Source organism: Cynocephalus volans, chromosome 1, assembly GCF_027409185.1.
Source record: "Cynocephalus volans isolate mCynVol1 chromosome 1, mCynVol1.pri, whole genome shotgun sequence".
Taxonomy (NCBI): domain Eukaryota; kingdom Metazoa; phylum Chordata; class Mammalia; order Dermoptera; family Cynocephalidae; genus Cynocephalus; species Cynocephalus volans.
In genome coordinates, this window is record NC_084460.1 from 291934509 (window position 1) to 291958782 (window position 24274).

Consider the following 24274-nt stretch of genomic DNA (forward strand, 5'->3'; position numbering starts at 1 on the left):
AGGATATTTAGATTCCTTTTTTCTGCACTAGAACTGAACTTATGGCCACAGAAGGTTATAGGAGTGTTTTAAACAGTAAAGAGAAGTGATCATAGGAACTGCATCCTTGAAAACTCTCTGAGATTAAGATGGATGAGAACCTTTTGTGAGAATACGTATGAAGAATCAGAGAAGAAAATTCATGAACAAAGAGCTTACACCTAAGTTAGAAGCACAAAGTCTTCTACTAGAGCCCAGTAGAAGAGTTGAATATTAATTAAATATGGCTTTCAATGGAGTCTGTTTTGATGTTTAAGCATCAGATTAGCAATGCCATGGGTTGAATTACCTCCCTCCAAAATTCATATTTTAAGGCCCTAACTTCCAACGTCTCGGAATATGGCTATTTGGAGAGAGGGCCTTGTGACGGTTAATTATCAAGTGTCAACTTGACGGGATTGAGGGATGTCTAGACAGCTGGTGGAACATTGTTTCTGGGTGTGTCTGAGTGGATGTTTCCAGAGGAGACTGACAATGAGCAGTGGACTGAGGGACAAGGACCCGTCCTCAGTGTGTCTGGATCCAGTTGGCTGGAGGCCCAGCAAGAACAAAAGTAGGAGAAAGGAGATACTCGGCTTGCTCTGGTTCTCTCTCACTCTCTTTCTCTCTCTTTCCCCCCATTCCCCGTCTGGAGTGGGACACCTCTTCCTCCTCCTGCCCATGGACATCAGACTCCAGCTTTTCTGGCTTTTGGACTCTGGGACTTGCACCAGCAGCCCTGCAAGGGCTTTCAGGCCCTTCGCTTCAGACTGGGGACTGCACTGTCCGCCTCCCTGGTTTTTGAGGTTTTTAGACTTGGACTGAGCCACTTTACCAGTTTTCCCAGTCCTCCAGCTTGCAGATGGCCTGTCCTGGGACTTTGCCTTATAATCCTGTGGGCTAGTTTCCCCTAATAAATTCCCTTACATAGATATGAATATATAGAGAGATATATAGTTATATAGATATATATCCTACTGGTTCTACCCTCTGGAGAACCCTGACTACTACAGGCCTCTGAAGAGGTGCTTAAGTTAAAATGAGGTTGTTAGAGTAGACCCTAATCTGATCTGACTGGTATCCTTAGAAGCAGGGGAAACTAGGACACACAGAGAGACACCAGGAATGCCTGTGCACAGAGGAAAGGCCACATGAAGAGGCAGCAAGAGGGTGACCATCTGCAAGCCAAGGAGAGATGCCTCAGAAGAACTCAACCCTGCTAACACCTTGAACCTGAGCCTCTAGCCTCGAGAACTATGAAAAATAAATTTTGGTTGTTTAAGCCCCCCATCTGTGGTGTTTTGTTATGGCAGCCCAAGCAAACTCATATGAACGAGGAACATAAAGAGACAGTGTAGCAAGGCTTAGGATTTCTGGGTTTAAATTCTGTATCTACCACCCACCAGCAAGCTGGATGACCATGCCAAGTCCTGATCTCGCTAATCATCCACGGCCTCACCTGGAAAACAGGGCTGAAGTTATCTTCTTTGTAAAGTCATTGTGGGTTCTAAAAGATATGTGTCAAAATCACTAGAAGTTTCCAGTCCAATGCTGGAGGAATGAATGAATGGAATAAAAATGGTAATAATAACAGCAACAGCTAACATTCACTGGGGGTTGATACGCACTAGGTGGTTCTAGGCTTTACATAAATTATTTCATTTAACCCCACTATAATGTAGGATGTAAGAACTATTAGTAGTCCTACTTTACAGATGGGAAAACAGCGAAACAAAAATGTGTGGTATCATGTTCAAGTGAACATGACTGGTAGATGGCAGAGCTGGGACACAAACCCAAGCTCTATTACTCTGCTACTCTGCACAGAAGAGAAGTAAAAGTTGGACCAATTAAGAGGATGTTATGACATGTAAGCATAACCAGGATTATTTCCTATTCTGTTTGTGTCTTGGTGAAAGCACAAATAGGAGACTTATTGATCAAGTCAAAATAAAGGAAAAAATTAATTTGAGAAAGGCAATCACTCTAGATTCATGCCCATAATACTCAGTTATAATTAGTAGTGTAATCCACTTAGACTATTCCAAGTAGATAGGAAAAATGGGCAAAAAAGGAGATGTCACGGGTCATGGCACCGGGGACAGCCAATATTTCAATGGCGTCAAAAGAAGCATGGAAAGTGAACAGCAATGAGGGCACTGGCCAGAGGCCAGATCACGCATGGTCTCGTATGTCACACTAAGGAGTTTGCATTTCATTTTGAGGCTACTGAACATCATCTACTTGCATTTTTTAATATCACTAATTCTAGGCAATGTGGAGAGTGAATCAGAGGAGGTTGATACTGGAAGCAGGAAACCGTGTGTTTACTAGAGTAATTGAGGCGAGAGGTTGTGAGGGCCAATTTATAGTGATAGTGATGGAGAATATGAAACAGATTAGGGAAGGATTTTACAAATAACACTGTCAATTCAGGGACCAGATGGACTACAGAAGAATGAAAGAGGACAGAGCCCAGGGACATGATATAATGGGAGTCAAAACTCAAATGCCAGCAGGAGTCATGTAGATCATGTTGATGAGAAGAGTGTAACACAACAGGGGGTGGCAGGGACTGTAACAAACTGGAGAAAGTACACCCCTTCCACAGAGGATGGCTGCCACTCACTGCAGCCAATGTGAAATGTGGAGCCAGTGACCAGATCTTCTGAATCTTCAAGAAAAGTCATAAATCCAGATTCTTGCTTGAACCTTTTCTATTATAAAGTGTTGATAAATCATTTATCTAGCAAATAAAACATATCTGTGGGCCTTGTGTGTGTGGCTTTTCTGGGTGACTTAAGGTCAAAGAGCACAGGCTTTCAGCCGAAGGGAATTGGGTTTAAATGCCATCTCTGACCACTAAACTGTGGGACTTTGGGCTAGTACTTAATCACCCTGAGCTTCTGCTTCTGCATTTATTGAAGGGAGATATTAATATCTATAATTTATATTTCTTATAAAGCTTAAATGCAAAAATTCTATGCAAAGCATTTGGCACAGTGAGTCTTCAAAAGTAATTATTCAGTAAGGCATAGCTATAGTTACAATGTGATTCCCAGGTTTCCAGACTTGGGGACAGTGTGGATGGTTTTGTTACCAATGGCAATGAAAAATACAAGAGGAGGTTCTGAGAGGTGGGTTATGAGTTCATCTTTGTGCATGTTGAGTTGAGGCGCTTTTGCGGTTGTTGAGTAGTCAGTTGAGTATACAGACCTAGTGCCCAGGAAAGAAGTATGAATGGGAGGACATTGATTGGGAATCATATGCATATGGGGGGTAGAAGTGAATTCATAGGTATAGATGCTACTACCTGGGGCAAGTGAACACAGTGAGAAGAAAGTTCAAAGCTGGAACTTTGGACAACTATAACATTTAGAAACACACAGAAGAGGAAGCCAAAAGCATGTCTCATTGAGAGACCCCTTCCTCTTGTTCTGCAGCTCTCTGTGTATCTCTCTGTCTCCTAGCACCTACCACACCCTGTCTTCCTCCTCCATAACTGGTCTCTGATTTCCTTGAGAACAAGGAACATAGCTTATTTGTCTTTGTATTCCTGTTGCCTAGCACAGAGCCTGGAAACTGGTAGGCATTTGATGAGAAATGTGTGGATGGACAGACAGACGGATGAAGAGATGGATAGATGAACGGATGAATGAATGGATGACTACGTTTAAAGAAATATAGGAGACAAACCAGGAGAGAAAGGAGTCGCTGAAACAATGGAAGAGAGAATGGTCAAAAAATGTCACTGAACCTTTCCTAGAAGTCATGTGAACAAACCCACAGTAGCCTCCTGCAAGACAAGACACCACTTGGAGCAAATCAAGCCAGCTCAGCTGAGGCCATACTAGACCAGTTAGCCACCAATCAACCTGGCCAGTGACCAGCTGAACCCAGCCCAAATTGCCAGTCCACAGAATCATCAGCTAAATAAGTGGTTGTCATTTAACCATTGAGTTTTGTGTTGTTATGCAGCAAAAGCTAACTGATACAATGTAAAAGGAGATACAGGACTGTATCTAAAGGGGAATGTAGGACAGAGGGAGACTTTTGTTTTGCTTTGCCTTATAGAAAAGACTTGAAGGATTAATTGATCACATACTAAAGGAAAATTTCACTAAAGATGTGATCAATAAATGTTTTTTTTGAATTAAATGTCAAAAAGGCTCATTGCTACTGAATCTGAAATCCTTTGTTATTATAATTTCCTTTTCTCTTACCAATTCAAGAAAATATAAGTTCAGGATGAGAATGTAACTAATACTTTATATTTTCAGAGTATGCTTGTATACAAGTATACTGGGAAGAAAACACGTTGTTGCCACATTACGTAGTCTAAAAAATATAATGTAATGCAAAATGCTATTCTAAGGGATGACAAAGCAAAAAATGAATTCAAGCTATATCTGAATATACTTCATGAGGATGCATGCAAGATAGGACAATTATGGAGTAATTTTCCTGGCTCAAAAGATTATTAAACATCATTAGAAAAAAAGTACACAGATGTAAATGCTGAGTCAATTCTGAAAATGCTATTGCTTTGACTGGTAAATTCTCTATTTCCTTCTATCACCTAAGCACTTGTTATCCTCTTATTCATATGACATCCTTTTGTAAATGACTCATATCTTCTTCAGCCACCCCCTAAAGAACCTTTCTAACAGAAACAGGAACAAAGTTTTCTAATGCAAAGAATGCAGCAAAGTTTGAATCTTCTCACTAGCTGTGTGACCTTGGGCAAGGTACTTAATTATGTCTTGCTTTAATTTCCATATCTATGAAATGATGTTGACTCCTACTATACAGGGTTAAATAAGATGGCACATGGTGCTCAAGAAATGTTGGATTCTCCTTCCTTTAGTCAGCAGTTCTGGGAAAATTTCAAGTTGCTTGTTCACTCAGAGTTTGTGGTTAGGGAAACTGGAAGGAAACTGACATGTTAGTCAATCTCTGGAACACGATCAAATTTCACATTTGTATGAATCAGGGTTGTGTCCCTGAGTACATTTAAGAGGGTTTTTTCTGGAATCAGGAGGTGTTTACACACTGCTCTTTAAACACTCGCACAGTTATTGAGCCATCCAGTGATGCAGGGGAGTGGGGGTAGAGTCCTGGATCAAACAGCTGTGGAAAGAGGTTATAGGAAGGAGCATTCCTGAGAACATCTCTGCACAGGCTCAAAAGGACAGTCTCTTGAAACTGTGTTTATTAATGGTAAACACCTGAGTGTCCTAGGCACTGTTTCAAGTGTTGTAATGATATTAACTCATTTAACCCTCACATCAACCCTAAGTAATTCATTTCCCCATTTTCAGGTGGAAAACTGGCACAAAAATATCAAGTAACTTGCCCAAAGTCACACAACTAGTAAATGGCAGAGATGAGATTTGAATCCAGGCAGTCCAACTCTCAAGCCCACGATACTAACCAGTACTCTCTATTCTAACCTAGGAAGGATCAAGTCAAAGAAAACCCACAGAAATGTCATACTCACACTGTTGAAAACCAAAAATTAAGAGAAAATATTAAAAGGATCCAGGAGAAAAAGACACAACACATACATTGAGCAATATTAAGAATGACAGATGACTTGTCACCAGAATCTATGGAGGCAAAAGATAACAAAATGACATCTTTAAGGTACTGGAAAAATACACCTCCCTTCTACTTCCAGGGAAAATAACTTCCAGTAGTGAGGGTAAATTAAGACAACTTATGATAAAGAAAACCTGAGAGAATTTGTTGCCAGAAGATCTATCCACCCTACAAAAATATTAAAGAAAGTTATTTAAGCCAAATTGAAATAATAATAGATGGAAACTCAGGCCTATAGGAAGAAATTTAGAGCACTGTAAATGGTACATTTGGGAAATAAGTATTATTTTTTTATTTTCTTAATTACTTTAAAAACAACTGCTCATAGCAAAAATAACAACATTGAATTATAATGTTGCAAGATAAATGGAAAGAATATACATGACAACAATAGCGCAAATAATGAGATTAATAGAATTATACTACCATTAGGTTTTTACATTTTGCATGAAGTGGTTGAATGTTAATTCTAGGAAAACCATGATAGATTAAGGGCACATACTGTAATCCCCAGAGCAACCACTAAAAAAAGACAGAAACAACAATAAAATAAAAAACAAACAAACAAACAAACAAAACAGCAGTATAGTTAAAAAGCCAATTGAGGAAATAAATGGAGATATTTTTTAAATAATCTATTCACCCAAAAGAGGGCAGGAAAAAATAAAACAAAGAATACATGAGACAAATAGAAAGTAAATAGTAATTATTACATCCAATCATATCAATTACATTGAATATAAGTAGACAAACACTCTAATTCAAAGGCAGAGATTGACAGACTGTATAAAAAAAGAAAGACCTAACTATATACTCTCTAAAAGAACTCCACTTTAAGTATAAAGACACATAAAGATGGAATTTAAAAGGATGGGGAAGCCCCATTATGAAAAAAAAAGCATAAGAAAGCAGGTGTGGTTCCATTAATATCAGAAAAAAATAGACTTCAAGACTAGAAGTATTATCAGACATAAAGAAGGACACAATATTAAAAAGTAGACAATTCATCAGGAAGATCTAACACTCCTAAATGCATAGACACCTAATAAGAGAGCTTCAAAATACATGAAAGAAGAAACTTCCAGTGAGAGAAATAGAAACAACCAGAGCAGGACTCTTCCTTGGTAACGATAGAATAAATTGACAAAATGAGGTAGTGCACACAATATTTGAAAAACACATTCTTTTCACATGCACATGAAACAAGTCAATCATTTCAATAGTTGTGGGAAAATCATTTGACAAAATCAACACACACTAATTTTTTAAAGAAAAAAAAAACTCAGCAAACTAAAATAGAAGGTAACTTTCTTTTCTCCATCTTGTAGGGTATATACAAAAAAAAAATTACAGGTAACATCACATCTAATGGTGAAATAATAAATATTTTCTCCACAAAATAGCGACAAAAGCAAAAATGTCTACCCTCAGCACTTACTTTCAATATTTTTCTGGAGTTTCCATATATGCAATAAGGCAAGTAAAAGAAATAAAAACCATAAAATGTAAAAAGAAAAAAAAAAAAGACTCCCTTCTTTTTTTTAACAACCAGCTTCACAAACAGGCCACGTAGAGACTTGATATGAGTGAACTAGTCTAGGAACACTCAACCAGTAAGTGTGAAAAGCAGGATTCGAACTGAGGTCTGTGAGGTCTGACTCCAAATCTGGGCTCTTAAGCCCCAAGCTATGTGCTGCTTCATGCAGGAGAGTTTGTGTAAAAGCACTCAACAAACTGAAGATGCTATGCGAACATAAGAAATTATGATCAGTTTATACCCATCACTATTCTAAATTCTGTAATTTAAGACAACTTTAGAAAACCGAAATTACTTAGTGATTACAAATTTTGAACTCTGTGGATTGCATACATGTCCTCAGCCAGATTTGCCTATTGGCTCTCTGTATTTCCAATATCACAGGGAGGATATTTTTTAATTATGAAACTTGAATTGTAAGGAGTATCCGTGTGCCATTAACTCCTTATAAAATCAGAAGTCATCTTGAAAATGATCCAAATATCAAATTAAGAGCCAAGATGCCGACAGATGCAGGCATGGCCTACTAATCTGCTGATTAAGGCCAGATGTTAGCCAATTTAGGGCTCTTTGCTACAATACATGTTACAGATGTGTTAATGTATAACTGGTGAAATGTTGAATAAAAACTGGCTTGTAAACATAAAGATCACAGAAAGCTTGAATGTCACAAACATAGTTTCAAAAATTAAACTGCCCACCCTCTCAACACTGTCACAGTGTGAGCTAAGTTTCCAATACCTGGAACCCTGGGGGACACAATTTAACCTTCACTGAGTTTGTGGGGAGGGAGGACATTCAATCCACAGCAGAGAGCTTCTACACAGCTGAGCACGTGGAGGATCCTGCAGGGGGCCTTGCTGGGGAGAGCAGGACCCCCCATATCTTGCCCTACGCATCTCTTCATCTGTATCTTTTGTAATATCCTTTATAATAAACTAGTAACTATGAGTAAAGTGTTTCCCTGAATTCTTTGGGTCATTCTAGCAAATTAATCAAACCCAAGGAGGGGGTCACAGGAACCTGGATTTATATCTGGTCAGTCAGAAGCACAGTTAAAACAACCTGGGGCTTGCAATTGGCATTGGAAGTGGGGGGCAGTATTGTGAGATTGAGCCCTCCAAAAAATAAACAAATAAATAAAACTGTGGCCCAGATAATAAACAATGCATTTCAATAGGTAGATATGCAAATAGGCACCTATGTAAGTGATCCCAAACACAGATATAGTATTATGTGAGTCTGATTTCCCTGCATAAAAAATATAGAAGCCTAGGGTTCAAAGCGAAAACAAAGATTGGTATAAAACACACGTCTGTGTTGAATTATAGAGTGTAAGGCAGTAGGATGAGAGCTACTAAAAAGATATTTATAACACAAGGTGGAAAAAACCTTGGGTCATCTGTCGCTGAGACTCAGCCAGAACAGATTTTATCTTTCAAAGAAACATTCTAAATATGGACCAAGTTTCTCATTCGCTCTATTTTATCCTCTCCCTCTTTCCTCTACTCTCTCTCAACATATATACATAGACATACATTATATATAAAAAGTTTTAAACTCCACCTCCAATACTAGGAACCTCTCTGCTTTTTCCTGTTTCTACATTACAACGCTAAAAGAAAAATTTTTAGGTACCCTTTAATAAAGTTTCTCTTTTTATTAACATAACTCTTTAAGAGCTTTGACTGGTCAATCTATCAATAATGATCTCTTAAGGTAAATGTTTTTGAAAATTCCCCTTGCAGAATATGCAAACCAAATTAGTTACGGTGGCAAATGCAAGAGGATTGGGAAAAAAAATTTTTACACTCTGGCATTCAAGTACATCCATAAGCACATTCGAACTTTGAAATATGAAGAACCATATATAGGAGAATAAATGGGATACTGCTTTGTGGGATAATGTACCATAAGGAATAAAAATAACAATGTTCCTAAAATAACTAAACAATTCTCCTAACTGGAAGTTAATGAGCAAATATATTTGGATTTACAATCCTCTTTGAAGAGGGGAAAATGACAAAGTATTTGATAATGTTAACCAAGAAGCACAGAGAGAATGATTAGCACAACGGTACCTCTTGTGTGGAACAGTTTGTTCCCAGTTGTGTCCGATGATGGACATCGGGAAATGTTAGAAAGAAAACGCAATAGCTCCAGAGAAAAACTCTGTCTCAAACACACTGAAGCAATGTTATTGGCAAGAGATTTAAAACAACTGATTGCAACAAGGAGATAGTTTAGAAAAGGATGGAAGATTAAAGAATTAAAATGGAAAATAAAGAAAATAGAATTACAAAAGAAACCTACTAAGGAATGAGAGGTTAATGAAAAAAACTATAAGTTAGCTAGTTAACGTCCTTCAAATTTTGTTTCTGAACCAATATTTATATGAATATACATGCTGAATATTTATTATGTAAATGAAATGAAATCAGCACCCTGGAGATACATACATCATGGAAATAAGATATTTGAGACCAAAAGAAAACTTTTATGGAAGACGTTAGACTGCAAGACAATGAAGTATTGTCAGAAAGCAATCTTAGATATCAGAAATTTACACAATATTCATAAGGGAAAACATGGATTAAAGTGATACTGGCATTTTTGCTGAGAGTGTAAAGACCATTCACATGGAAGAAATGATGTGTAGAAGCATCTAAAACTTAACTCATGATTTCACTGCCTTGGCAAATGGTCCGAGTCTGAAACGTGGGGGTCATACCTGATTGTTTCCTCTCTTAACCTGCATACCCAACCAATGAGTGGATCTCTTAGATTCTGTCTCCAGAATGTATCATGAACCCAAATGCTTTGTTTCCTCTCTTCTGCCACCACCCTAGTCAAAGCCACAATTATTTCTCCCCTACTCTAACAGTTTCCTCAGATGAGATTCTCTGTTCTTTCTCCTACAACCAATTTTCCAAATAGCAATGAGAATAATTTTCTTAAAATGTAAATATCAGCATGGCTTCCTATCACTTCTAGAATAAAATTTGACCTCCCTTCCATGGGCAACAAGTCCTGCAGGCTTTGACCCCCACGGACCAGTCTGACCCCTCAGTCTCTAGGAGATGGCCCCATTGGGTTCCATTCAGCTCCCAGAAATAAGAAGCCATTCACCTTCTACAGCCTTGACACATGCCATTTCCACTCATGGAATTTCCTGCCCCCACCAGTTATGGAACTGGCCCCTTCTGTTTTAATTCTCGGCTTAAATGTTAGACAGACAGGCCTTCCTAGGCCACCCCATTCTAGGTAGTTACCTTTTTTCTTATTCTGAAAGACAGTACCCTGTTCGCTACCTTCACAGCACTTTTCTTTATTTGTAATGACATAGTTGTGCATTGGCTTACGTGCCGTCATCTGTCTCCCACCTCCAACAAGACCATGGGCTTCCTGGAGGAGGAACCATGTTGGTTCTTCTCACTTTGAGCCTTGGCACCCAGCACAGTGCCTGAGCTATGGAAGGCACTCAGGAAATATTTGTGGAATAAGTGAATGGATGAAGGACAGAAAGTATATTACAACAGATTAGTTACACAATAAAGTAGTTAGAGCAGATTGATAAAGCAGATGGATTAGACTTTGGGAGTTACCATGAAGGAATATGAAAAAGATGAATATTTGCAATTAGATATTTTGATTACAGATATATAAATGAATAATCACTGAATCAAAATGAAGGTAAGAAACTTAGTTCAGCTGACTGTTTGGCTGAGCAGCACAGAGAAGCAAGGAGATGGTAAAATCTTGATTCTCAAAGAGCTCATTCTTGAACAGGGGAGCCCAGAGGACATATGTGAGATAATGAGACAAGTTGAGGCTGTTTTCCTTCCTTCCAACACTTATGGAATGATGCCAGCGTGCCATGAAGGCTTGGAGGGACCAGTTCAGGCTGTTGACATGGGATTAGCGTGTGGCACCAGCTCTAAGTGTGGCAGTGATTCACAAGGAGGGTGGGCAGGTCAGGAAAATCTCATGGGAGAGTTGGGTTTTGCTCTAGGCCTCAAAGAAAGTTCGAACTTTGGCTGGGCAGACAAGGCAGAGGAATGATGTCAGACTCAGAGAAGGAGTTTTGGCCAATGTTTATGGAAAAGTTAATTGGGAGCACATTTGTTTGGTTCTAAGAAAGCAGACAGTTATGCAAGATAAAAAGAAGGAGGAATATCTAGGAAAATCAATTACAAAACCATCAGATGTAAAAGACTCAATGGGATTACATTTAAAATATGACTTTAAGTTTTTAAGAAAATCCATTTGAGAGAGCAAAAAATATGTTAAGGGCTTTTACTATAGCAGAAAAGAAAGACTAATTTAGACCTATCACAGGAAAATGAAAAATTACTGGGAAATAGAGGAATGTTGAATCAACTTTTCTCCAGTTTAGGCTAAATAGATAAAAGGACAGAAAAGATAAAACTTAAAGTATATACTTATATGAGCTACCATAATTGGCTATTAACAGTGTAAATCAAAAGGTTCAGTCAGAAGTTCTGCATTTTCCTTTGGGGGTTCGTTTCCCTGTCCTGTACTCACCAAGACCAACCACGTAGCAGGCACTGCTTCAAGACCTTACATTCTAGTGAGGACAACAGACCACAGAAAGGTAACCAACAGGTATCATCGGCTCGTGCTACGTGCTACTGAAGCAGGTAAGGGGTAGAAGACAATGAAGATGTGTTAAATATTGTAGTCAGGGGGCCCAAGTGATGCAAGGGGGAGAGCCACGTGAGGGTCACCGAGGAAGGTGTCCACCGTCAGGTGCAAATGCAAGTGGCATTGGCTCTACGGGGAACGGCGCCCCTGGAGGACAATCTCCAAGCCTTTGGTGTATTTGAAGAACAGCAGGAAGCCAGTGGCTGGAGAAGAGAAGGAAAAGGGGAGAGTGGAAGGAAATGAGATCGGAGAGGTAGCCAGGGTCGTGTTGGTCCTGGACCGCACTTGGGAAGGGAAATCACCAAAGGTCTGAGAGATGGGGAGTGAAAACATGTCATCTACGTTATTGAAGAATGACTTTCTCACATCCTCCCCAGTTACACCCCGTTACCTGAGGTTGTCTGAAACTTGCCAGGATCGGGCTTGTACTCTCCATGGCCTCCTACTTCTCTTACAGCCAGATCTGTGCATGTTCCTCTGTCTCCATTGTCACCGTCCTAACTGACTCCACCATGACAGCTGACCTCAAATACCATAGCGGATTCTTACCAGGGTTCTCTAACTCTTGTCCTCCATCCATTCTTCCCTCCTCAGCCACAGGAATTTCCCCAAGTGCTAAAATTCTTTCCTTCCCCTGCTAAACCCATGTGGGTGCCCTCTCCCGTATTCCTGGGTGAGGTGCCATCCCTTTCACGTGGTCTGCCTGGGCTGACTCCTGCTCACCTCTCCAGCCTTGTACCTTCCCTCTGTCACATCCTGCACTGTGGCTCTGCTGAACTTCATTTTGTTCCTCCAATATGCCACCGTCTCTGGCTCTGCCCCGGCCCTCACACACGTGTGTATTCTCTCTTCTTGGAGGACTCTTTCCTCTGCCTGCAGCCCTGACTTGTTCATCTGGTTGCTGCTTATCCTTCAGTTCTGTGTAAACATCACTTCCCCTGGGACACTTCCACCTGTCTCCCAGCCTCCAGCCTGGGTGAGTGGTCTCTCAGCTGTACCATCTGATCATCCTGAAAGAGCCCTGTCACATCCCTGATCATGCTGTCCAAACAGTCTCTCACAGCCACTGTTCCATAAGACCAGTGATGCTGGAGCCACATCTGTCTTGTTCACCACTGAATCCCTTGTGATTAACACAATACCTGCCACAATGCAGGTAGTCGATAGATAGTATGTGAATGATTAAGTCTTTTATTAAAAACAGTATGCCACGTTCACATGATGAAATCAAACGCAGCCATTAATAACAATTCTGCAGAAAAATAATTACGGATATAAGAGAACATTTGAAATACTTTATTCAGTTAAAGAAGGTCATTACAAAAGAGATTGCACAGTAAAATCCAATTTTAGTTTCCTAAAAAGGGCATTAAGAAAGAGACTTCAAAGATGTTCATCTAAAATATAAAGGATTCTTTCTTAGGGATTGAATTATAGTTTGTTTGTCTGTTTTTAATTTGAGCTCATTTGAGCATAGATTTCCTTGATAATCAGGGGAAAATTTATAAAAATTATTTAAAGTGCTATATAAAGTCCTAGTCTGTCAAAGAAAAAAGGGCCCTGGTCAAACGCACCAACATGGCCCCTGAATAGATAGTTCCATGTGAATGTCCTGGGTCACCAGAGCATCACCAAGTGTAGACTACCAGGAAACTGAAAGTGAGGATGGGATTCTAAAAATGACACCCTCATCATATAAATGCCAATCAAAAATAATTGCAGCAATTCAAAAGAAGAGCAATGGGGAAATACCTCAAAAGATGGGCTGTATGAACTTAGAAGAATCCTAAGAATCTATCTTCAGCTGCTTTTTATCAATCAATATGGTATTAGATCACAGGAGATGTAAGGTGCATTTAACAAAAAAAGTTATCAATCAAACACACTTTTACTCTCACAGCTTTGTTTGTTCAACCATGTCTTAGGCCTGGGTCTCTCCATACGTCACACCTAAAGATGCTTATGTCACTCCTAAAGGAGGCAGAGCCCAGATGTGAATAGATCAGAATAAGGCCCAGGATGACATCATGTAATATTCTGATTCCAGTTAAAGGCAAGAATTTCACTCTAGCCTCCTCCGTGGTATGGTCTAAGGAGAGGTATGTAAGGAGATAACTTCTGCTGCAGGGAAAAATAAAAATTCTATTTGCTTCTGGGATATTTATATTTTTATTGCAAAGGATCTTTGTTACATTTAAGAACAATCATAGGAACATTCTGCTTCTGGTATAGAGAAGTAAGGCTTTAACAAAAAGACCCTCCCACAAATAACAACTAAACTCCAAACAAACAAAAAAAAAGCAACTACCTCAAGGCTCTGGAAAGTGGACTAAGGCAAGCAGGTTTTGTAGGGGTGTAGAAATATGCAGGCAGCAGCCAGCATGGGGTGAGTTTAGGGAGCTCTACTCTGAGGTCTCCCATAGCTGTGACTATGGTCCAGCACTAAAATTGTCCCTTCTGTCCAGAGGAACCTGGGGAAGGAGCTGGGACAAGAGCACTATGAGGATTGAGGGAGAGTCCTGGGAAAGAAGAGTCAGAAGGAGACCCCCAAATTCTACATATTAACTCTGCCTGAGTTTTTGGATGACCCCCAAACCATGCATGAATGGAGCACTGAAAACAACCTAATGATCCTAAGATCCAGGCCCACACTCCCTGCTGGCACTGCTGAGCTTGCAATGGGTCTAGCCAGCAAGGCTCGCCTGTTTGCCTGTTTGTCCATCTTGGTTAGACAGGAGTTTCTTCCCGTATAAAATGTTACTGTTGGAACAGTTTTGAGATATTTACTCATTCCTTCAAATTCCTTTTCAAATTCCTTCAATTGTTCAATTACCCGTTCAACAAATGTCTCCCATATACTTAAGTACTAGGTGCTTTAAAGGATACAAAAATATTGATTTAGCAGTGCTGCCCTGGACAAGCCTGGAGCCCCCTAATGGAGGAGATACGTGTCCAAATAGCTTTTGCTCAAGGTAGAACTTGATCAGAGAGGAGCTGGTGCAAAGAACATGGACCTCAGCAAAGTTAAGTTCTACTCTAGGTACACCTTGATCAGAGAGGACCAAGTTCTACCTTGAGTTCAGCAAAGAACATGGACTGTAGAGTCAGACAACCCTGGGTTTATATCCTGAGTCCACCAGGACCTTAAGAGCTTCAGGATTCATTCGTAAAATGGTATAATGATATCTACCTCGTACAGCTGTCGTAGGGATTAAATACTGACATTTATTAATCACGTACTGTCTGCTAGGCACTGTTCTAAGCACTGTATACTCATACCTCATTTAATCCTTATAACAACCCCTTTAGGTAGGTACTAATTCTACCTTCACTCTGTAGATGGGGGAAACGAGGCATAGAGAATTTAAGTAACTTGCCCAAGATCACCAGGTAGTAAGTGACCAAACACAGATTCAAACTCAAACTGCAAAGTCCACTTTAGCCTCAGTTGTTACCTGCTAAGTTATCCTGAATAATAATGTCAAAGTGTCATGCACAGTGCTTAACCCTTGGTGGGCACTCAGCAAATGGCAGATGTCATCTCTACTGTTCTTGCTAACGCAGATTCTGTTGTCATTACCATAAGCCATATAAGAAAGAGATGATACTTGAAGTTCATGACATATACCTGAATTTTTAAATGGAGATCTGGACACACACCTTAAGAAATCAAAACTTGAGTTTATCTGTTAGGTATATCCTACCTCTTTTTAAAAAGAAAAGCATCAAGATATCATTATTTATTTACTCATTTGATGAATGAGTAACTTCTGACTGCACCTGCCAGCACTAACATGGGCATGAGAATGGTTCCCAAAGGGGAAGCAGAGCTAAACCTGAGGGACAAGATCCTGGTCATTCACTAAAAGTTACTGCAGATTTTGTTTCCACTGCTAATGGAAAAAAGCAGGCAAACAAAATTCCTTGGAGTATTTTTATTTAAACAATCTCAGGGAAACTGTGCAATGTGAAAAAGCAAAACACAAAAATCAGAAAAAAAAGTGAACTTAGTTGTAAAACAAAAATGAATCAGCATGCACCAAACAGAAATAAAATTGTACTCGCACTTAATCTTAATACCCTGCTTTGTTTCCAAAAGGTGAAAGTATATACCACCTGAAACTCCAAGGATATCAGCTGCTTTGATTCCAAAATGAAGTGGTGATTTAGGGATAGTGCCAAATTTTAAAACAATAAGAACAGCATTTTATTCACGTCTGTTAATTTTATGAGAACACGTTGCAGGTTTCTTATGTAAATGCATGCAGTTTTATATGGTCCTAAGAAACTGCTTTCACCAAGATCATACATATCAGTACACTGGAAAAAAACAACCGAATCCCAGAACTACCATTCTTAAACCCTTATTAGGTAACATGCCTAGTTTCTTAACAATACACATTACCTCAGAGATAACTTTTATGACATGGATTGCTATTGCCTATAAATCCCTTTAAGATGAACAGCATTACCACTGAAATTTGAGTGAGACAAAAGGATTTAGATGGCTAGATTACTCAAGGCTATAAAATGCAGAAAAACAAAATAGTTTGGATAAACCCTTGGAGTTTGTTGCAGTGGGAATTAACTTACAGGACCTTTGGCCCAGCATAAATATTTAGACCCCAGGCTTCCCCTAGAGTCACTTATAGGTTACAAAACTTTTCTCTATAAACATTACTTGAAACAGGATGGATTTATTGACTCAGCAAGCAGCTCTTAAACTGATATATTTGAATCAAAGACTTTTAGAGTACCTTAAAGATTATAGTCAACTCTATCATTTTATAACAAAGAAACAAAGGCTGGAAAAGAGAAAATTATATGACTCACACAAGGTGATAATGGCTAATTAATAATCATCAACAAAATAGCTAGCATTTATTCAGCTATTTGCCAAGCATACAGTACTAAGGGCTTTTTCTATTCTTCACACTAATTCATAAGGTGTGTACTAGTATCACCCCTGTTTTATAAATAAGAAAAATGAGACTCAAAGAAGCAAAGATCTTGCCAAAAGAGGTGGGTCCAGACTTCAAAGCTAAGCAGTGTGATCCTAAAACCCACATTCATAAACATTCAGCTCCACCACCTTGTTCTGGGGCCCCAACTCAGGACTACTGACCTCCAGGCCAGAGAAGGACACCAACTCTCCACACTTGGCTACAGGCATTTCCATGTTATGAGGTCTTCAATGTCTGACTCCAATGTTTACAGATACATAGAATGAGTCCCCTACCCAGTTGCAGTTCTTGCCTTCATAATTATAGTACAAGAGCAGTTAATACAAATTCTATGTATCTATATTCCTATCAGTAAGTACAGCACTGGAAAATGTCTTTACATTAATGTTTTTAAAATGCATTAGACAAAATAATATTTTCTCAAAACAGTGCATGAAGCCCCATACTCCCACTTTGGTCTCTGACTACCATGTGCCCTGTAACAGGTAGAAGGTCAGGAAGGTAACTCCATTCTATCGGCTGTGCTCTGCATGATGTGAATAGTCACACCTGCAGAACAGGTGAATTTCCTTAGCTGCTGGATGCTTTAATCACAATTGACTTCTTTTTATTCTTTATTAATCTATATGGTATTTTACTTCAAATACCCGGCAGTAGAGAGAGATTAAAAATTGAGACGCTAAAGTAAAAATGATGGCTGGATAGTAGTACTCAGATTATGTGTGTGTGTGTGTGTGTGTGTACATATACACAGACATACATATATACACACATATATTTAAATATACATATTCAAATACCAATATGCAGTTATAGTAAGTATATATTGTTAGACATCTTCAGAATTAAAATGCATTTAGTTTAAAATTATAAGAAACTCAAAGTTCTAAACCAAACACAAAAATAATCTTAAGGTAAAGAATAAATTCCTATGCAATAATACCAGGTTCTAATTCGTTATCTTTGGTTTTGCTATCATTCAATAAGGGACATATAAAAAACACTTGTGATATTTTTACTTTTATTTCTTATTGCCCCCACTGTCACTAGAGCCTGAAACCACGCTTTTCAAATATGAACCTAGTGAGAGTCAAACAGAAATTCGAAGAAAATATAGAACCCATCGATGAAGGATAAAAATCTCAGCATAGAAGAGCAGACACCTCCCGAGGGACAGCAAAGTGCTGGTGACCGCACAGCTGCTCTCCAGCTGCCCGACTTTGAATTTGGGGGAAGGGGTTAGAAAGAAGGCAGGAGTCAAAGAGTCAGCACCCAGGGAGGAATTCAACCTCTGAGGACCTGGCCCAGATCAGATGGAAAAGGATCCTTGAAAGGGGTAGGATGAAGATGAAAAAAGCTTAGAAAAAAGCCAGGATGCAAACGTGCTGTGTTGAAAGCGTTCTTCACGGGGAAAACCCAGTCTTAACAGTTTCTGGTCTGGGAGGGATTGTTGTGAAAGGATCTCACTATCCTTGCTCCCCCAAAAAAGAAAAAAAAAGTTCTCACTTTTTCCAGACTTAATTTTAATAGCAGGGATATTCAGAAATTTTAAACCAACAGACTTCATTTAATTTATTCATGATTGTGGTTACAAAGATACTCTTTAAAAATAAACATAATGGGATTTCCTTTAAAGAATTCATTCAGAGATGTTATAGAACCATGGTTAGGAGCACTGTGGCCAAGCCTCCTGGGTTTCAATTTTCGGCTGTGACCTCAGGCAAGTTATGTGCTCTCTTGTGCCTCAGTTTTCCAATCTGTTAAATGGAAATATTAATAATGGATGCTTCATAGGATTGCTGTGAGGATCAAATTAGTAGACATAGTGAGTGATATCTAAGTGTTGACTTTTATAATTAAATTATTTATCAAATGTTCATTAACCTCCTGCTAACATAAAACATGATCTGAAGGTAGGGTATTGGGAGTGGCCGGGGCAAGAAGATGAATGAAATACATTTCCTTCCCTCCAAGGATAACACAGGGAAACAGGGCAGACAGAATCAACACAAACATACAAAGAAGAAAATGGGAAGGAGGCGGGCAAGGACCAACGGCTGGCTGGGAACTCTAGAACATCTTGCGGATTTGCAACACTTTCCAAACTTGCTCTCCCAGTGTGGCTGATGTGAGAAGGATCCTGCAGACACAGGCTCCTCTCAAAGGGCAAAGTGGTATTAGTTACAATGACAATCACCCTAAGAAAAGGCCACAGAGAGGGGCTGCTTTAAAAATGCCAGTCACTGCTAAGTGCTCCTGCTAAGAGGCTTCAGAACATCCCAGTGCATCCTTCTAAACTAAACTCGAGCCCCCTTTCCCTGGTCAGTCTTCAGCAAAGGTAGACATCAGAACGCAAGTCTTCATGATGAGAAATTCACCTTCAACGTTTCCATTTCAGAGCATCTCATTTTCTCTGGGCTTTACTAGGCAGCATGGAGGAACTGATAAGCCACTGGATAAAAGAGAAGCATCCCTAGATGATTCCTCCATACCCAGGGTTTTCATTACAACCAACAGAGCAGTGTCTCTGTACTTAGACTTGGCCCAGACTTGTTCCAGATTTCTACAGCAGCTGCCTGTCTGACATCTCCCCTTGGGTGTCACAAGGGCCCCCCAAACAACATGTCCAAAGTAGAACACTTCTTCTCCATTTTTCTGTTTCTTTAGGAATGGCACAGCCAACTACAGAATGACAGAAGCCACACTTGCCACCTCACTCTCCCTCCCCCACCACTTTACCTCCAAAATTCTCTGGAATCCATCGGCTTGTCTCCTTTGCAGATCCTCCCTTTCCCTTCCTAGCAGCCAACATCCATTTCCTGGACTCCTAGTACAGTCCCCAAGGTCTTCTTGTTCTTCCACTCTTGTTTTTTCCAATTTATGTCCAACTTTATTCCAGAATGAAAAATTCAAATTCCTCTGTTTAAATGTATTGATGGCTTAGTAATAATAATTATGATGAATCAAGAATGATGGAACAGCTAATATTTATGAGCACTTAGCCAGGTACTGTGCTGAGCACGTTGCCTTCAGCCTCATTTCATGCTTACACTGGCCCTCTGAAGTGGGCATTATTGTTGCTCCCATTTTACAGATTAGAACACTGAGATACAGAGAGTTGTGAAGTCACTTGCTCATGGCACAAAGCTGACAGGTAAGGGGTGGAACCCTGCTTCTAACCTATGCTCCACCTCCCTTCCCTCTAGGATGCAGTTGAAATGCCTCGCTCCATCCCACAAACCCTGAAAGCCTGCCCCGAACACTTCAACTGCTGCCACCAGCCTCCTCCTCGCTGTCTTAGCTCCTCCTCAGCTGCGCCATCGTCTCCCTCCCCTCTCGGGGTCTGTGCACAAGGGAGTCTTTCCCAACTCCACAAGGGCAGGCAGGTCCTTTCTGTACATCTTCAAGTACCTATTCCTGCATGTAATTACGTACTCATTCGTGGGGCCATCTCAGCCTTGCAAGCCATTATATCCCAACACATAGCACAGTGCTTGGTATGCAGGATGTGCTCAGCAAATCTCTATCAACTAGCAAAATAAAATATGAGTAAAAGCAAAATTCCTAAGTTCTAGTTCATGGCCATCCTTTATTATTGTTGGACTGAGCAAGAATGAAGCCATTGGGACCTAAAACCGCCAGAGCTGTAGGCACATTTTTAAAAAACAGTTTTTTTCTGAGTTCCCTCTTTTCCTGTGGTTATTTGGTATTTTGAACCTTGGTTACAGGGTAAGATGACATATGTACATAAATGTGAAGTTGTTTTCTGGTCATCCTGGAGCTGCAGACTTACATGTACTATCCAGACCCTGAGGAACCAAGGAAGAAGTCAATAAAGCTGTGCTGATTCCACCCTCCAGCAGGACCCTGAGATAACAGCAAGGACAGGACAGGAGCAGAAACCAGATGGAGTCCTGGCAAGACCGTGCACCTGGCTCCTTGCACGGAGCCCCCACAGCTCACATCCCCCTCCCTCCTGCTTTTCATTTCCCATGTTCCATTCTCTCAACCTCCTCTTTGAAACACCCCTCAGTTAATCTGAGTCTTGGAGACTGTTTTAGTCTGGCCACTCTCCTTCAGGTTTACCAGAGATGGGGTAGCCTAACGTCTCTCTTCAGGTCACCAGTGTTCCTGGATAAAAGCTGACTTCCATTTTTCACCAACACTTAAGGTGCTTGTTATTATTTGGTGCAGGCAGCCAGACTTGGGTTTAGTAACAAGATTTTGGCAAGCCTCAGCCAGGAGCTGAATGCCCTGGGTTCTGTAGCTGATTTTAGCAAGCCAAGCCAGGGTTTTTGGTTGGGGCGGCCAGCTGGATTTGGGTTTGGTAACATCACCAGTGTAATTTTTGTGCAAATCACCACCTCTCTGAGCATCCGAGGCCTTGTTGTAACTTTCTGGTAACAATGAAAGCATTAATAATAAAGCATTTTAGAGTTGTCCAAGCTCTTTCACCAAAATCCCATTTGATCCCAGAATGACCCTGCAGCCCACCCTTGACTAAATGGCAAAGCCTACAACCAGAGTTAGGTGGCAGCTGACTAATCAAGGGCGTGACAAAGCTTTGAATAACTGCAACGTGCTCTATAGGCAAGTGACAACGGTGTGGCTCACTTAGTGATCAGCCCTTGGCAACATCTCCAGTTTTCCCTTTTGTTTCAGAGAGTCCAGCATGCATGCCAAAAAAAAAAAGGATTAGTGGAGGGAGAGTGGAGCTCATTAGGTACAGGGAACTCCATCACCATGGTAACCACGCTCATCACCGCAGGCCCAGCTACAGGGGGGATAGCCAGGTGGGCTGCAGCCATCCCTCCCCTGCCCCCGTCCAAGTGAGCAGGTGCTGGGAGACAAGAAACTGCCCTTCAGTGGATGTTCAGTTCTTCAAAATATCAGAGAGTGTGAGGCGCTGCCGATCACAGCTCCTGGGTACCCCAAGCACGCAGGTTCCCTGGGAGGCCAGTGGCCTCTTATCAACACCCATCGCACCACTGCCTTCCTCCACCCTCTCAGCTGAGGGCAGGTTAGGGTGATTTTGAGCACAGAGATGTTTCCTTACGCACTCAGGCTCCACATTTAATCTCTGCAGAGGATGTGACTCTATGTAGCTGTCAATGTCATTTCTGTGGATCAAGAGCTTATATGCCGGTTTTAAAGAAGAAAAAAACTCTAATATCATTCTTACAACATTAAAGGTTTAAAGTAATCCTTTCCATAGCATCCCTCCAAGCAGAAATGGGAACAAAACTTCCTCAAAGTACAAAATCATTCCTTGAACACCAGCTTCATAGCTGTGATTATCTGCCTGCTTCTTTGGGTGAAACTACTCTGACAGTAAAACTGGTTTTTTAAAAAAATAATAATAATAATAAAAGAAACAAAAGTATCTCTAAAGATGTGGCTTTCCAGGTGACAAATTTTCTAAGATGTTATAAAATTGATTTTTTAAAAAATAGATGAACTTTATGTTGATTTTTTTTATGTGAACGGGTATCGAAAATCAAAAAATTTAACAAAATAGGAATCTATTTTACCATTAGAAAGAGATTTTATTATAGCTACTCATTTTAATGGATAAATAAAAACGCAGAAGTTCCTAGACACATCTAATATGCAAATGCAATTTTCAAGTTATTCCAGCATACAGCTAAAAAAAAAAAAAAAAACGAACCATCTTCTACTGTTGTTATATAAATGGAACAAAACAGGAAGTTCTCTTGTGTTGAATTGTTCAGAAATTTAAAGTAAAAAGCTTATTAAATTGGTCTGTGATTTAAAGTAGAAAATGTAAGGTATTCCTGGAATAATAAGCAATACTTACCTTCTGGACACTGGCAGGTGAATCCACTGAGGCTAGAAATGCATGTTGCTCCATTTCTGCATGGGTCTAGGACACAATAATCAATCTTGGATTGGCAAAGCTCTCCAGTATAACCTGAATAAAACAAGATTTTACATTTTATGAAATGAGCCATCCCAGGAATTGGAGGACTCAGCTAGTACCCACCCAGTGAAAGCAGCAGCCATGGGCTAGTCTCCCGGCCACTGCTTGATCTAATTTAGTCTTACAAGTAGAAACAAAAAATGGCAATTTAGAATCATAGTTCACAAATCATTTACTTTGCAAAAATACCTATGGCAAAGGGAGACTTTTCTTCAGCATAAAGACTGTGTTTTATCTTGAAGTACCAGTCAGAACAGAGAAGCTGAGAATTTACAACTTTCTGCTTGAACTAACTGAGGTGATGGCCTCTTTCCCTAGGTTATTGCAATATCTATATAAAAAGCATTAGGGAAATGTCTAGGTGTTAAAATTTTTAATTTATAATCCTTTAGACCTAGAAAGACCCATCTGTGTTAATTCTGCCTCATCCCCCCATTTTAAAGGTAAAGTGATTAAAATATTATTCTTAATAATTATTTGAGTCACAAATTCAACTCTAAATTCTCTGTGAATCAAGCCTCCATGGTGATTTTTTTGGATCGTAATCACCACACACATGTTGAGAAAATAAGGATGTAAATCTATTGAAACACTGGCGCAGTCAAAAAGCTTTTAAATAAATTCTAGATTTTTTATTAATTTTGAAAACAAATCCCCCCAGAGAGACAAGTTTAAAAAACAACATGCTAATATATTTCTCATTTTAAAGTGGGAAATAGTAAAGAAAATTTGGAAAATATGAGACATAAAATAGAGAAAAAAGTTGCCCTTAGTTATGTTGAGTGACAAGACTATCAATACTTTGGAAATAATTCCTATGAGACATTTTTATGCATAGATATATTCTACACAATTGTGATCATACTGTAACATTATTTCTAGGATGATTTTAACTACCTAAAAACTTTTCTTTCTGAATTATTGGTTTTGAAAGACTGCTAGTAGCACTTGAATCTAAGATTTGCAAAAATAAATCAATGATATTAAAAGAGAGATGATTTGCCTGAGCTTCAATTACTTGCCAAACCAGTACAAACTGCAGAGTGTAGGTGAAGAGACATTCATTTGCAATCCTCCTCTTCCTCACATGCTTTAAAACAGTCTGGGAGATGCTAGCTAATCATGGGTATGAGAAAACAAGCAACACAAGCATATGAACTAAAAATTTAGACAACAGAGCCAAAAGCAATTCAAAAATTCCAGAACAGAATATTTTAATATGACAATATCATGTTAAGGATATGTTTTCAAATGAAAGCTTTAAATTCAAAATGAGGGAGAGTGATTTTTTTTAAATAATAAGTACACTCCTAGATGTTGTTGGTGGGGAGGGAGAAGGGGGTGGGGCTGGCTCACAGCTGGCTCACAGCTGGCTCTGTTGCTGGCCTGGTTGTAGGAGGTGTTGGGCAGGGCTAAGGCCCTCTGAGAGTAAAATTTTTTTTTTTTTTTAAATTTTATTTTGTCGATATACATTGTGGATGATTATTGCTCTCCATCACCAAAACCTCCCTCCCGTCTCCCTCCTCCCCTCCCCCCCAACAATGTCCT

The 24274-nt window shown here is 39.7% G+C and overlaps 1 protein-coding gene across 1 annotated transcript in view; it reads right to left on the reverse strand.

Moving 5' to 3' along the window:
• The window catches only part of DNER (delta/notch like EGF repeat containing), a 353549-nt gene that overhangs the window by 81513 nt on the left and 247762 nt on the right, over window positions 1-24274 (reverse strand). Inside the window, exon 7 of the mRNA XM_063077946.1 lies at window positions 22604-22717. Within this exon, the coding sequence (XP_062934016.1) occupies window positions 22604-22717 (114 nt within the window). The remainder of the gene's footprint in view (window positions 1-22603; window positions 22718-24274) is intronic.